General features: G+C 44.2%; 2 protein-coding genes across 2 annotated transcripts in view; one reads left to right on the top strand and one right to left on the bottom strand.

The window, feature by feature from the left end:
* Positions 1-15,585, top strand: part of LOC308279535 (F-box-like/WD repeat-containing protein TBL1XR1) — a gene marked incomplete at both ends in the record, with an annotated part of 935,328 nt that overhangs the window by 734,751 nt on the left and 184,992 nt on the right.
* The window catches only part of LOC308279546 (protein Shroom2-like), a gene marked incomplete at both ends in the record, with an annotated part of 142,826 nt that continues 137,276 nt past the window's right edge, over positions 10,036-15,585 (bottom strand). The window contains 2 exon segments of the mRNA XM_080719675.1: positions 10,036-10,302; positions 14,971-15,243. Of these exon segments, the coding sequence (XP_080575801.1) occupies positions 10,036-10,302; positions 14,971-15,243 (540 nt within the window).

The raw sequence follows: 15,585 nt of genomic DNA, 5'->3' as shown, positions 1-15,585 counted from the left end.
GAAAGGTAAAAGATAGAGAGATGAAATCCACAGTGGGCAAGTTCTTTAAAAGGAAATCATCCTTGCCGGGCGTGGTGGCGCACGCTTGTAATCCCCGCGCTTGGGAGGCAGAGACAGGAGGATCGCGCAGGTTCAAAGCCAGCCACGCACGCTGGCTTAAGAGACCCTGTTTCCAAATAAAAAAGTATAAAAAATAGGTCTGGGAGTGTAGCCCGGAGGTAGAAGGGCCTCCAGGAACCCCAGTACCACCAAAAAAAAAAAAAAAGGAAATCATCCTAATCAACCCAAAAAGAGCAGTCCAAAAAGTGTTTGAGGTGCCAGGCATGGTGGTGCACGCTTGTCATCCCCGAGCTTGGGAGGTGGAGACAGGAGGATCGCACAGGTTCGAAGCCAGCCGCGCTGGCTTTAGAGACCCTGTTTCCAAATAAAATATAAAAAATAGGTGTCTGGGAGTGTAGCCCAGAGGTAGAAGGGTTCCAGGAACACCAGTACCACCAAAAAAAAAAAAAAAGTGTTTGAGGTGGGAGCGGAATGCACTCTGCTGTGGACCTCCTGAATAGTCAAAATCCAGTCTAACCAGAAGGCAGGTCAGACAGTTGTGGGGTTAATACAAAGTGAGAACATTGAGGGGCTGCAGTTTAACATGGTGATACAATGGAGGGAAGCAGAGCCAGGTGTGTGTGTGTGTGTGTGTGTGTGTGTGTGTGTGTGTGTGTGTGTGTGTGTAACTAAATGATCGAACCCAGAGGCACTCTACCTCTGAGGTATACCTTCAAGCCCCCCCTTTTTTTTGTGCTACTGGGCTTCCTGGAAGCCCTTCTACCTCCGGACTACACTCCCAGACCTATTTTATATTTTTTTATTTGGAAACAGGGTCTCTTAAACCAGCAAGGCTGGCCCTGAACCAGTGCGATCCTCCTGTCTCTGCCTCCCAAACGTGGGGATTGCAAGCGTGCGTCACCACACCCGGCTAAGCCCCTTTTTTATTTTGAAACAGTCTCATTAGGTTAATGAGAGTCTCACTAAATTGCTGAGGTTGATCTTGACCCTGTAGTCCTCTTGTCTTGGCTTCCCGAATACTGAGATTATAGGCATGCTCTACCATGCTAGGATCTCACCAGTCTTTATTTTATTTTTTCATTTTTTGCAGTACTGGGGATAGAACCCAGGGGCATCCTACCTCTTAGTTACACCACAACATTATTTTTATTTTTTTATTTTGAAATAGGGTCTTACTAAACTGTGGGGGAACCTTACAAGTAGCTTCAGCTGGCTGCAAACCTGCAATCCTGCTGTCTCAGCCTCCTAAATACTGGGATCCCACCAGTATTTTAAAATGATGCATTTGAGACAGGCGTGGTGGCACACACTTGTAGTCCCTGCGCTTGGGAGGCTGAGACAGGAGGATCGCACAGGTTCAAAGCCAGCCTCAGCTACTTAGTGAGGCTCTCAGCAACTTAGTGAAACCCTGTTTTCAAATAAAGTATAAAATAGGTCTGGGAGTATAGCCCAGAGATAGAAAGCCCCGGAGATAGAAAGCCCCTGGGTTCCACCCCCAGTATCACCAAATAATAATAAAATGATGATGATGATGGTGATGATGATGATGATGATGATGATGATGATGCATTTGTTGAGAAACATTAAATCATAAATCAAAGGCGTGGGCTTTCTCTGAAGTACTAGGGCTGGGCCCAGTGGGGAGACTCTGCCTCTAGGGTAAGGGCTCCATTGGTATTTTCTAAGCCCCATTAGAGAGGTTCCCCATTCAAATCAGCAGAGACTACAAGCCAGTGCTGCATCAAAGCCCCAGCCCAAAGGGAAAAATGTTCCTGGAACCCATGTGCTCAGTCAAGTGTCTGTCTCCCTAATAGCAGGGAGAGATGGTGGGGGCCTAGGTTAAAGTGGTTCACAAGGCAACCCTGGAATTGACTCCATAGCATGTGAGAGATTCAGAAGAACCAGGAGAGGCTACAGAGAAAGGGTGGTAGGTACCATAAATGGTGATACTGATACTTCTTTGTGTTGTGCTGGGGGTTGGACCCATGGCCATTCTTTGAGCTTCATCTGTAGCCCTTTATTACTTTTTATTTTGAAATAGGATCTCATTAAATTGCTGATTCTGGCCACAAACTTGTGCCCCTCCTGTCTCAGCTTCCCAGGTACTCGGATTAGAAGTGGGTATAACCACACTGAACTGATATTACAAGTTTATTAAAAAATATAGCCTGGCAGTGATGCACACCTGTCATTGACTTGGGAGGCCGGGGCAGGAATGTCTAATGTTCAAGGCAAGTATGGGCAATTTAGTGAAACCCTGTATTAAAATAACATAAAAAGGCCGGGCATGGTGGCACATGCCTGTAATCCCTGTGCTTGGGAGGCAGAGACAGGAGGATTGCATAAATTCGAAGCCAGCCATGCTGGCTTAAGAGACCCTGTTTCCAAATTAAAAAGTATAAAAAAATAGGTCTGGGAGTGTAGCCCAGAAGTAGAAGGGTTTCCAAGAACCCCAGTACCACCAAATAATAAAAATAATAATCAACAATAATAACAATAATAACAGTAACAACAACAACAACAACAACAACAACAACATAAAAAGGACTGGAGGTATAGCTCAGTGGTAGCATGTGCAAAGTCGTGAGTTTCATCCTCAATATTGCAACAACAACAAAACAACCAACCAAACAAACAAAAACTCCAATTATAATCATATTTCAAAACAAGTGAAATACTGAGCATAGTTTTATGCACTTAAGGAGCAAGAATGGGATAGAAAGGGCACTATGCCTAGGATTCTACTTATTTTGTTTGAAATACAGTTATAATTGTCTGCAATCCTGCTGTCTCAGTCTACTAAATACTGGGATCCCACCAGTCTTTAAAAATGATGCATTTGTTGAGAATAATGTTTTGAAGAAGAGAACGTTAAGTCATACATCAAAGACATGGGCTCCCTCTGAAGTCCTATGGCTGGGCCCAGTGGGAAGACTCTGCTGCTAGGGGTAAGGGCTCCATTGTCATTTTCTAAGCCCCATTAGAGAAATTCCCCATTCAAATCAGCAGATTTGTTTTGTTTTATTGCAGTAATAAAGATGTTTACAGTTAGAAAGTGAAATCCATTGCTTGGGGTAAAAGTTACAAAATAACTATTTTATAGCCCTCTTTATGTAACTCTAAAAGGATTTTCATGCCTTTTTCCATGACTGGAAATATGCATGGAAAAATCTGGAAGGGGGGCATCTGAAACCTGGAAAGTAGTCTCTGTCAGGGGAAGTGGAATCTGGGAGGAGAGGACAATGCCCTGCTTACTGTGCATCTTTAAGCAGTTTGCTTGTTTATTTATTGGTACTGGGGATTGAACCTAGTTGTGTTCTACCTCTGAGCCACATCCCTAACCCTATTTTATTATTCTGAAACAGTCTTGTTAAGATTTTTGAGTCTTGAAAAGTTCTGAGGCTGGCCTTGAACCTAGGATCCTCTTGTCTAGTCTCCCAAGTAGTAAGTACACAAGTGTGTACCACCACAACCAGCTTCACATGTGTGATTCCCAGTGAAGAAGAAGACAGAGACAGACAGGTATGGAGAATGGTATACACAGACAGAGAGAATGAAATACAGAGACAGAGACAAAAAGGGAAAGAGAAACAGAGACATATGGAAAATGACATATAGATACACACAGAGAGGTAGGTAGATAAGAAGAGAGAGACACACAGAGAAAGAGAAGCTGAGTGGCGGCACATGCCTGTAATCTTGGTACTTGGGAAGCTGAGACAGGATTGCAGGTTCAAGGCCAGCCTTAGCAATTTAGTAAAATCCTGAGCAATTTAGTGAGACCTGTTCAAAATTAAAAAGGTCTCAGATCAGATGTAGCTCAGATGTAGAATGCCCTTGGCTTTAATTCTTAGAACCAAAAGATAAAATAGGTTGTACTGCATATTGCTGCTCTGGGCAAAGCCCCAAATCTAAAGTATGGTTTCTGCTGAATGGATCACTTTCACAACATTGTGAAGTTAAAAAACCATAAGCTGAACTATTATAAATTAAATCAATGAGCTGGACAGTGTGATGCAGGCCAGTAATCTAGTACTTGGGAGGCTGAGACAGGAGGGTTGCAGATTTCAGCAATTTAGTGAAAATTACAAAAATAAACTGAACCATCATAAAGTGGAGACTATCTGTACACAATAGAATATTATTACTGCTTATAGTCTTAAAAAGGAAGGACAGTCTATTTTATTGGTGGTACTGGGAATTGAACCCAGGGTCATTCTACCTCTGAGATATATCCCCAGCCCCATTTTATTTTTCTATTCTGAAATAGGGTTTCGCTAGGTTGATTAGAACATCACTATTTGCTGTGGCTATACTCAAACCTGAAATCCTCCTCTCCTATCCTCCCACTGGGATTAGAGGTATGTACCACTGCACCTGACTAGGAAGGACATTTTGACCCAGAGTGCAACAAAGATGAACTACTAGGTCAAACAAGCCAGTCACACAGCATCAAATACTGGACAATGCAACTTATACAACTTACACAAGTTAAATCTATAGAGAATTTTTGGTTGTTAGGGACTGGGAGGAATGGGGAAATGGCATTGATAGGAACAGAGTTTCAGTTGGGGAAGAGGACAAGGTTCTAGAGATGGATACGGGAACATGTGTCCAACATTGTGAAAATACTTAGTTATATGGGACTGTACTTTCAGATGGTTAAAATGTGTTAGGTGAAGTATATTTTACTATGATAAAAATATATGAGAATCAAATTGTGGTAGCTCATGCTTATCATCTCAGACTTGGGAGTCTGAGATACGATGATCACAGGTTCAGGGTCAGCCTCTGAAACTTAGTGAGAGTCTAAAGAACCTATTGAGACTCTGTTTCAAAACAAAAATTAAAAGGACAGAGGCTCCACTAATCAGCAATACAGTTTTTGAGTGAACTAGCAATGCGGCAGGAGGATCAGCTTGTCAGGCAGGCCTGCCTGCCACAGTCTCTTCAAGCCTGGCTTTCTATTGAGGCAGCCATGAGTGTCCATCTGCCACAGGCCTGGCTTTCAATGCCACCACCTATTGTCCTCACCTTTTACATTCTCTACAGACTGCTCACAGATGCTAGAGGACCAACTGGCCTCTGATGACCACAGTACAGTCTCTGTTTTTTTTGTCTTCATTATATATCCTGTTAGCCGTGGGAGGTAGAGATGTTTATTAATGGATCAACAGTCAACTTTTAAGATCCAGCTGATAGTTACACTTGTCTACAATCCCCTTTTTTATGGTACTAATATTGAACCAAGGGGCATTCTCCCTCTGAGATACACATTTAGCCCTGTTTTATTTTTTATTTTGAAGCAAGGTCTTACTAAGTTATGGAAGGCCTTGCTAAATTGCTGAGTCTGGCCTTGAACCTGTGATCATCCTACCCTAGTGTCCCATGTACAAGGATTATAGGCATGTGCCACCACACCCAGCTAACACTAAAGTTTTAAAGAATCAGACACTAGGTAAAAACTTTTTTTTTGGTCTGAGGAAGGTGCTGGGAATTGAATGCAGGGCCTTGAGTGCACTATACTCTATTGACAGGTCCAGCCCATCAGCGGTGGGGCCGAGTAGGAAGGTTGAGTGCCGACGACCTCGAACAACAGCAGCACACGGAGCTGGGAGTCGAGTGAAGCAGGATCTCGTTAATTTTTCTCAGGCAACCCAATTTAAAGCAAATAACCACAAGGGGGATTTCCAACAGGAAACTATTCTAACCTATCAAGCTAAAGGTCACTCTTGCACGTGCAAAGCACATAACTTGCAGCTAATCATTATCCAGTGCACGAGGGGTTCACGAGCACGGAAGCATTATATGAGCCAATAAGGCTCAACATTACCAAACTGGGCTAGTGGAGGCAAGGAGAGTAGTTATGCCCTCCCTATATCCACTCAGTGCTACATGTTGCAGATTCATTCATCAGGAGTTCAGGTGATTGTGCAGATCCACGCCCAACGCTACATGTAGCTGATTCACCGGAAGTTCTGTCAGGCGGTTAAGCAGACCCCAACACTCTATTACTGAGCCACACCCCTAGACCTGAGATATACATATTTTGAACCTAGTGGTATTCTGTCTCTAAGCTATACCCCAGCCCTGTTTTATTTTCTTTATTTTTTTATGGTACTGGGGATTGAATCCAGGGACATTCTACCTCCAAGCTACACCCTACAGCTCTGTTTATTACTTATTATTTATTTTTATATTTTGGTGGTACTGGGGATGGAACCCAGGGGTCTTCTACCTCCGGGCTACACTCCCAGACCTATTTAATATTTTATTTGGAAACAGGGTCTCTTAAGCAGCTGAGGCTGGTTTCAAACCTGCTCGATCCTCCTGTCTCTGCCTCCCAAGCATGGGGATTACAAGAGTGTGCCACCACGCCCAGCCCTACTTTTATTTTGAAGCAAGGTCTCACCAAATTTTGGAGGGCCTCAGTAGCTGAGTATGGCTGCAAACCAAAGATCCTCCTGTCTTAGCCTGCCAAGTACTGGTTTACAAGCCAAATTGACTCCTGTTTTATTTTTGAAGCAGGATCTTGCTAAGTTGCAGAGGGCCTTGCTAAGTTGCTGAAACTGACCTCCAACATGTGATCCTCTTGTCTCAGCCTCCTAAGTACTAGGATTATAGGTTTGTGCCAACATGCCTAACTCTGATGTTTTGATTCTTTAAATAAAAAACCAGTTTAAAAAAAAACAGTTGAGTATGGTGGCACACACTTGTAATCCCAACATTTGAGAGGCTGAGACAGGAGGATTGCAGGTTGAGGCCAGCTTCAGCTACTTAGTGAGGCCCTTTGCAACTCATGAGATCCTGTTTCAAAATAAATAATAAAAAATGGGGCTGGGGGTATAGCTAGGAGGTAGAGTGCCCCTGGGTTCCATCCCTGGTACTGCAAAAAAGCAAACAAACAAAATAAACAAAGTACAATATAGAGAAAACAAAGGCATGCCCATTCACTTGAAGAGACATTTTTTATTTTGTCAAGGTCAAGCAGGATGATCTGTTGATGAGCAAATGGTAAGGGTCTGGTGTGAAATCTGTATACAGCAACAGCAGCCTGCAGGGTACAAACCATAGGCAACATCCCTGTCTTAAAGAAGGCTTGCTATACAAAACATTCCACAGCTGTACTGTGCCAGTGGAGTCAGCCACCACCCACAAATGCCAAGGGCCAATTATTAGCACCAGATTGTTTTATATGTACATGGACTCACTAGAATCCTGATAACCAGACACTTAAGGGGCAACTGAGTATGGATGGATAAACAGATGAGAATGTTATGATTATGTGTGCTTTGCTAACAGGATACTAGAGTGATTTTATATTGCTATGTATAATATAGAGAAAGTTCTGAAAAGGTTAGTGCAGACACTCAAATCTGATTATTAACATTTTATATACATATTAAAAAAATGGTCACAATACTGCACATGAGGTAAATCACAGGTGAAATCTTCATCTAAATTAAAAAACAAATCCTCAGAAGTTTTTGGAGAGATCTATGGAGAGTCAGCTTCACATTTTCTGCTGTGACTGACATTCACAGCAAGTGGCTCCCAGATGGGATGCAGAAAGATGCTATGGTGGCAGAGAGGGGCCTTTTCAAGCTAGAAACAGCTGACTTAAACAGAAACACACACTTTTGAAAAGACATTTATCCTGTTGGCACTGAAATTTGCCAAAAAGGCCAGGTTTATTGCCTGTACTCTTGAAGCTTGCCAGTGTGAACTGGGCTGGACAGATGCCCCAATATCACACAGAGCCTCTGTGGTCCTGGCTCAGGAAGTGTGGATTCTGGCCTTTTAAGACGCGCGCGCGCGCGCGCGTGTGTGTGTGCACACACGCGTGCACACATGTGCATACGTGAGCACGCGCATGCCCTGCACACGCACATGACCACACACATATGCATATGTGTGTAAAGGCCACGGTCACTGGGCTCTCCCCACCTGCCATTAACTTCTTTTATGGGACCAAGGGGAAAATAAGGATTCAAATGGCCCCTTAGAACGAATGCCCTTAATATTCCCCACACAGCAAGGCATCAGAGGAATTGGCTCACCATTAACCATGCATTTAGTTAGACATACATTTTTAAATAAATACACCAGATCTACCACTATGAGATAAAAATAAGTTATAACAAACCATTGGTTGTTGTACACCATTTCATGTGTTTCTTTGCCATGCATATATCCTCTTTGGTGAAGTGTCTCTTCAAATCTTTTCCCCACTCTTTAACTGGGCTATTGGTTTTTCTGAGGTTGGGTTTTGAAAGTTCTTTATAACATCCAGACACAAGCTGTTGATCAGAAATAATTTGCAAATATTTTCCTCCCAGTCTGTGATCTGTCAGTTGAAAATCAATAGCACAATGTTGTTTTTAACAAATAAGACTCTTTAGAATCCTGCCATTACAATCAATAAAAAGGGCACAGAATCTTTAAGCTCTGCAGCAGAAAAAGATAAAGTTGAAGAGTCAGAGAGTCCTGGGACCTCTGAGAAATCAGAGGAAGGTCTTTTAAGGGGAATGTGGTCCTTGTGATACAGTAATAGGCATGGAGGCAAAAAGAAAAGGAGCCAGTTATCATTAATGGCCTTACACTCACAAAATTAAGCTTCTGAGGGGAAGTTACTTAACATTCCACAGGTTTGGGGAAACAAATAGCCAACAAACACATCATTACTGAACAAACTTTGAACCAACTAATTTTACTTGGCTGGAAAACATGGAACTCTGATGATAGTTGAGAACTACAGGTGTGTGTGTGTGTGTGTGTGTGTGTGTGTGTGTGTGTGTGTGTGTGTGTGTATTAAAGCGTTAAAGCATGCACACTATTTCTTATATGGCAATTTTTTTTTTTTTTTGTGGAACTGGAAATGAAACCTAGGGGCCTGATACCTCCAAGCTACAACCCCAGCCCTATTTTTTTTTTTTTTTTTGGTAGTATTGGGGTAGAACCCAGGGGCTTTTCTACCTCTGGGCTATACTCCTAGACCCATTTTATATTCCTAGACCCATTTTATATTTTATTTGGAAACGGTCTAAGTTGCTGAGAGCCTCACTAAGTAGCTGAGGCTGGCTTTGAACCTGCAAGATCCTCCCTCCCAAGCTCTGGGATTACAAGTGTGCACCACCATGCCCGGCTTTATGTGGTGATTTTAATGTTACAATAAATACTTGTGACACAAAGGTTGTTCATTTCACAGTTTTTTTTTTTTTTTTTTGGTGGTATTGGGGTTCCTGGAAGCCCTTCTACCTCCGGGCTACACTCCCAGACCTATTTTTACATTTTCATTTTGGAAACAGGGTCTCCTAAGCCAGCGCGCGCGGCTGGTTTCGAACCTGCGCGATCCTCCTGTCTCTGCCTCCCAAGCGCGGGGATTACAAGCGTGCGCCACCACGCCCGGCCATTTCACAGTTGGTTTTTAACCCTTATGAAATCATTTGCCTTTCCTGCATGTTAATACATTATCATCAATGACTTCTGCCAGTCCAGAGAACATCACTGTGTTACAGAGACAATAAACTCTCACAGTGTCAAGCAGGGACAAAACCCAGCAGCCTGCGCCGGGGTGGATAACCAGAGAAGACATGCGCCGGGGCCTCGCCTCCAAGGCACCTTCTGGATGTTCTCAGCATCTGCCCGAGCGGCTGGGCTGGCATCTGAGGACGGAAGGAAGAGCGGCCCTGCTGTGGCCACCCGCTGCATGGGCAGCAGGCCCAGCCCAGGCCCCACAGGGGACCTCGGCCAGTCAGCGACGTGACGGAAAACTCCGCTCTCAGCGCTCCAAGGGAAGTCGACCGATTAAAAAATAATTCATCCCACACAAACACAGAAGTTATTGCTTTTCTACTAGCCACTCTGCTACCACAGGAGTCTCTCAGGACATAAATACAGGCTGGGGTGTTCGCTGGCGTCCTGGGGGATGGAGCCGGAAGGCCTCGTGTCCACCCCGCGCCGGGGCCGGCTCTCTTACTTGCCTCTTTCGGGCTGCAGGCTGTTGAACAAGCACTGCAGCTGCTCTTCGCCGAGGTGGATTTTGTCTTCCAGCTCCCGCTGCTCAATGATGAGGGCAGACTTCATCTTGACGAAGTGCTCGTAGTCGGCCAGGCTCTCCTCGCTGAGGTAGGCGGCCAGGATGTCGAACACGATGCGCTCGCGGCGGTCCAGGTTCTCCTTCAGCTCCTTGGCGTCCTCGTGTTGCTGGATGAGCACTCTCTGCTTCTCCAGCAGGGACTGCTGTTGAGAAGGGAAAGAGGGGGAGAAAGCAGCCTGTTGAGGGTCAGGACAAAGGTGGGGTCCACACATTAACATCACAGCAGTGCTGGGGTGCCGGCCCCATGGGCGTCCATCACTTGGCCGATGGGTCACGGATGCTGTTCAAAAATCTGGTGGGATCTACACAGCAATGCTTGAGATGGAGGTATTTCCCCCTGCATTTTCTACCGCCATCTGCCTCACTCCCCTTATCCCCTTTATGCCTTTATGAAGGCATAAAGCCTTCGAGGTGAAATTGTGGTGAGCCAAAATGTAATCAGGGAACCCAAAAACACAGCATTCTGAGATGTGGTCTAAGGAGCAAAGGACTTGGGGATCCCAAAATTTAACACTAAAGAAATCTAATAAAAAAAAAAAGGGCAACTGAACTAAAGAGACACTCGACAAAAGGAGAAACACACATGGCCAATAATTATATTATAAAATGTTCAACATCATCAGCAATTAGGAAGGGACAAGTCAAAACAACACTGAGCCGGGTGTGGTGGCGCACGCTTGTAATCCCTGCGCTTGGGAGGCAGAGACAGGAGGTTCGGGCAGGTTCGAAGCTAGCCCCGCGCGCTGGCTTAGGAGACCCTGTTTCCAATTTAAAAAATGTAAAAATAGGTCTGGGAGTGTAGCCCGGAGGTAGAAGGGCTTCCAGGAACCCCAGTACCACCAAAAACAAAAACAAAAACAAAAACAAAAAAAAACCAACACTGAGATTCCAGCTAACCCCAGTCAGAATGACAATCAAGAATACAAACAATAATAAATGCTGGCAAAAATGTGGGGAAACAGGAACTATACTATTGGTGGGACTGCAAATTAGTGCAGCTGCTTTGAAGATCAGTGTGGAGATTCCTCAAAAGACTGGGATGGAACCACAATAGGTGGTTCCCTATAGCCACCTATACCACTCCTGGGGATCTTTCCAAAGGGACTGAAATCAGAAAAGCATAATGATACCTGTATATCCATGTTTACAGCAGCACAATTCACAATAGCCAAATTATGGAACCAACCTATGGGTCTATCAAAAGAGGAATGGACTACATTTTTATGGGATGTACACACAATGGAATTCTTTCTACTTATCAATCAAGAAAATGATGTCATTTTCAGGAAAATGGACAGGCCTGGAGAACATCATGTTAAGCGAGATCAGCCAGTCAGAAAAAGTGAAGGCGCCTATGTTCTCTCTCATATATGGAAGCTAGGGGGGAACGGATACGAGAGGGACTCCAGATACAGGGGGAGAAATCCCGGTGGAGTGGGGGAGGGGCCTGGGGAGACTTGATGATGTAAACACGTCAGCTGACAGTTTGTACATAGGTGAAATGTTCAATGCTGCTCTCAATATCCCGTACAGGGAAGGGAAGGAGCGGGGAGGGAACAGAGGGCCGCTCACCAAGTACTGTGTGTATGTATCACTCCAAACTTCATTTCAATGTATGATTATACAATGCAACAATAAAAGTATATTTTTGAAAAAGACCTTTCAATGACATTTTGGGAATGTTGGCAAAAGGGAAACAGCCTAAAGAAATTCCAGGGCAGGATTTTTAAACCTCTCTGGCAGAAGGCACCTGTGAATATATTTGTGGACAAGGACACAAAAGGGACAGAGGAGGACAGAGGGGTACAGGGGTGCAGGGATTTACAGATGGATTCCTTCACTCATTGAAAGGGACCTGCTCCGGGGTACACACGCAACTCTCTGCCCAATATACAACATTTATAATCAGTCTCTTGCAACAGAAGATGCATCTAGTTTCCCTACCAACTCCAAGTTGAAAGCATTTGTTTTCACATGTTGGCTAGCAGGTGCTTGGCATTCATTCACCAGGCTCAAGAGTTTTTTCCTTTCTTCTTTCCTTCTTTCCTTCCTTCCTTTCCTCCCTCTCTTTCCTTTCTTTTTGTATTGGAGATTGAACTCCGGATTGTGCACATGCTAAGTATAAGCACAGTCTCTACCACGGGGATAAAACCCCAGCCAGGGTTTCTGGCTTTTTTTGAGTGTGTGTGCTGGGGATTGAACCCAAGGGCATTCTACCTTCAAGCTACATCCCCAGCCCTATTTCACTGTTTTATTTGAAACAGGGTCTCTTTGCTAAGTTCCTGAGTCTGGCCTTGAACCTGCAATCCTCTGGTCTCTGCTTCCTGAGCAATTGGATGACAGTTTCTGCCACATGCTCAGCTAAGGTTTCTGATTTCCAGCTGTTCTGTCACACTGTTCCTGTGCTTGTTGCAGTAGGAGCATAGCAGCAGCCAGAGGACAGGCAAGGGTGAAGCAGCCCTTTGAAAGAGGCCAGATTCAGAAAGAGGTGGGTAAAGAGGAGTTCGCATCATTGGTGTTAAACAGGGGCAGAGACACTGTCCTTGGCATGCTGCCCTGTGGCATGTGACCAAACAGTGTCCTGTGACCAGTGAGCTTTCAGAGGATCCCATCTTCCTCATTCTCCTCCTTCTCTTTTCCTTCTCCTCTTCTTCCTACTCCTCCTTTTGGTACTGGAGATTGAACCCAGGGACATTCTATCTCTGGGGTACACCCCTAGCTTGATTTTATTTAATTTTGGTACTGGAGATGGAACCCAGGGACATTCTACTTTTGAGCTTCCCCAGCCCTGTTTTTTATTCTTTATTTTGAAACAGGGCCTCACTGAATAGCTGAGGCTGTCCACAAATTGCAATTCTCAGCTGGGATTACAAGCTTGTGCCACAATGCCCAGCTTTTATTTTATTTTGAAGCAGGGTCTCGGTACATTGCTGAAAGTCTCACTGAGTTGCCAAGGCTGTCCTTGAACCTGTAATCCTCCTGTCACAGCCTCCCAAGTACTAGAATTACAGGCATGTGCTACATGCTCAGATCATCCTGCCCAGTTCTGAGCAACACTTTGGTCCTCAGGTGCTAGTGAAACAAAAATAATATATTTTTACCGAAAGACACCAGGTCAGGACAACTTATTTTGATCAAAAGAGGAACAAGCATTAACTTGTTCAGAATAATAGTTCAGATGGGTGTAATCCAGTTTGTTTGTTTGTTTTGGTGGTACTGGGAATGGAACCCAGGGGCCTTCTACCTCCGGATGACACTCCCAGATCTATTTTTTTATATTTTATTTGGAAACAGGGTCTCTTAAACCAGCTGAGGCTGGCTTCGAAACTGCGTGATCCTCCTGTCTCAGCCTCCCAAGTGCTGGGATTACAAGCATGCGCCACCACGCCCGGCTGTAATCCAGTTTGTAATCCCAGCATTTGGAAAGCTAAGACTAGAGGATTGTGGTTCATGGACAGCGTCAACTACTTAGTGAGGCCCTTTGCAATTCAGTGAGACCCTGTTTCAAAATAAAGAATAAAAAAATATAGTTGGAGGTGTAGCTCTGAAGCAGAATGTCCTGGGTTCTATTCTCAGTATCAAAAAAAGAAAAAAAGAAAAAAGAAGAAATGTAGTTTAGGATGTTTAAATCAGCTGGACTCATTGGTACTTGAAAGCTGCTGCTAAGATGGACAGGAGTGCCAGGTGTGGTGTTGCACGCTTGTAATCCCCATGCTTGGGAGGTGGAGACAGGAGGATTGTGCAGGTTCGAAGCCAGCTGTGCTGGCTTAAGAGACCCTGTTTCCAAGTAAAAAAAATATAAAATAGGTCTGGAAATGAAGCCCGGAGGTAGAAGGGTTTCCAGGAACCCCAATAAAACCAAAACAAAGAAAAAAAGAAAAAAAAGAAAATAAAGGACAGGAGGATGTGGAGTGGCAGCTGTTTTAGTAATAATAAAGACAATCTTTTTGATGACCTATTACAGGCAAAGAACAAAACTTGATGTTTTACTGATATTTGATTTATATGTTATAGATAAGCTAGATAATTTATTTCCTTCCTTCCTCCCTTGCTTGCTTCCTTGCTTGCTTTCTTCCTTCCTTTTTTTGGTACTGGAAGTTCACTTCAAGGAGCATTTAACTCTGAGCTACAATTCCAGCTCTATTTTATTTTTCATTTTGAAGTAGCGTCATGCTAAGTTACTGAGGCTGGCCCTGAACTTGCGATTCTCCTGTCTCAGCCTTCCAAGTACTGGGATCACAAGCAAGCACGAACCACCATGCACAAATATTTCCCTTAGTTTGTTTATAAAAAATAGAAAAAGTTTGTAATCCTTGTACTTGGGAGGTGGAGATGAGAGGATTGTGGGTTCTCAGCCAGCCTCAGCAACTAAATGAGATTCTCTGCAATTTCGTGAGACCCTGTTTCAAAATGAAAAAAAAAAAACCAAAACAAAACAAAACAAAAAACTGCTGTTGTATCTTGGAGGTAGAATGACCCCAGATTCAATTCCCAGTACTGCAAAAATAAATACATAAGTAAAATATAAATACATGAATAAATAAGTAAACAAATAAATAAATAAATGGAAGTAAGGCCAAGGTGGTGGTACACACTTGTAATCCCAGCATTTGAAAGAGCCTGTAATCCTAGAAAAAAGGGGACGCGAGGGTGTGAACACTGGACATCTCAATAGCATCCTGCACTAGGAGGTGGACAGGTCACCTACAAACAGTGCTGGCCTCCGAAGAGTCAACTTTTCCGGCAACCCAAGGCAAGCCTCCCCCCAGCCAGGCCCCTCCCGTCTCCCAGCCAGATGCCTCTGTAGATACCTGATCGCCAGGAGAAGGACTGTCGTCTGGATTATTGAGAGCATTCTCCACCCGGGCCAGGCGGCCTGAGAGTGACAGTAGGAGGTTGACCACTTTGTCCAGGTCCCCAATGAACATCCGGAACTTGTCGAACTCATTGGGCTTGCAGACATCTTTCACGATGGCCTCCACCTCATCACCCAGGGCGTTGTTGGCCTGGATATCCTCCAGCAGGCTCTCCCGGGCTTCCCGCAGCAACTGCAGCTTGCGACTGATGCTGTCGATAAGCTCCTGCTGTTGGGAAGACAGGACCTGTTAGAACAAGACCTGTTAAAACAAGCCCTAAACCACATGCCCCTAGTCACCATGGCCTCAGCACATACTACCTGAGCAGAATTCAGCAGAACTGGTGAATGCTCATTTTTACATCATCAAATAATGGAGGATTTGTGAGGTCAGAAGAAGGAGAAGAACTTCAGGTATAATGGGATGGATGTAGAATGTCCTCTGGATATTTTCTAGGAGGGATTCAAAATGGCAACTGTGGGATACAGCAGATGTCAGTAGCTGAAACAAATAAAGTTCAACTACCGAGAAAGCAGTGTCTTGACAAACAAAATAAACAAAGCTCACAAA

The sequence above is a fragment of the Muscardinus avellanarius genome, assembly GCF_963383645.1.
Source record: "Muscardinus avellanarius genome assembly, chromosome: Y".
Classification (NCBI taxonomy): Eukaryota; Metazoa; Chordata; class Mammalia; order Rodentia; family Gliridae; genus Muscardinus; species Muscardinus avellanarius.
The sequence above is the reverse complement of the archived record's forward strand: the minus strand, read 5'-3'. Positions and strand labels throughout refer to the sequence as shown.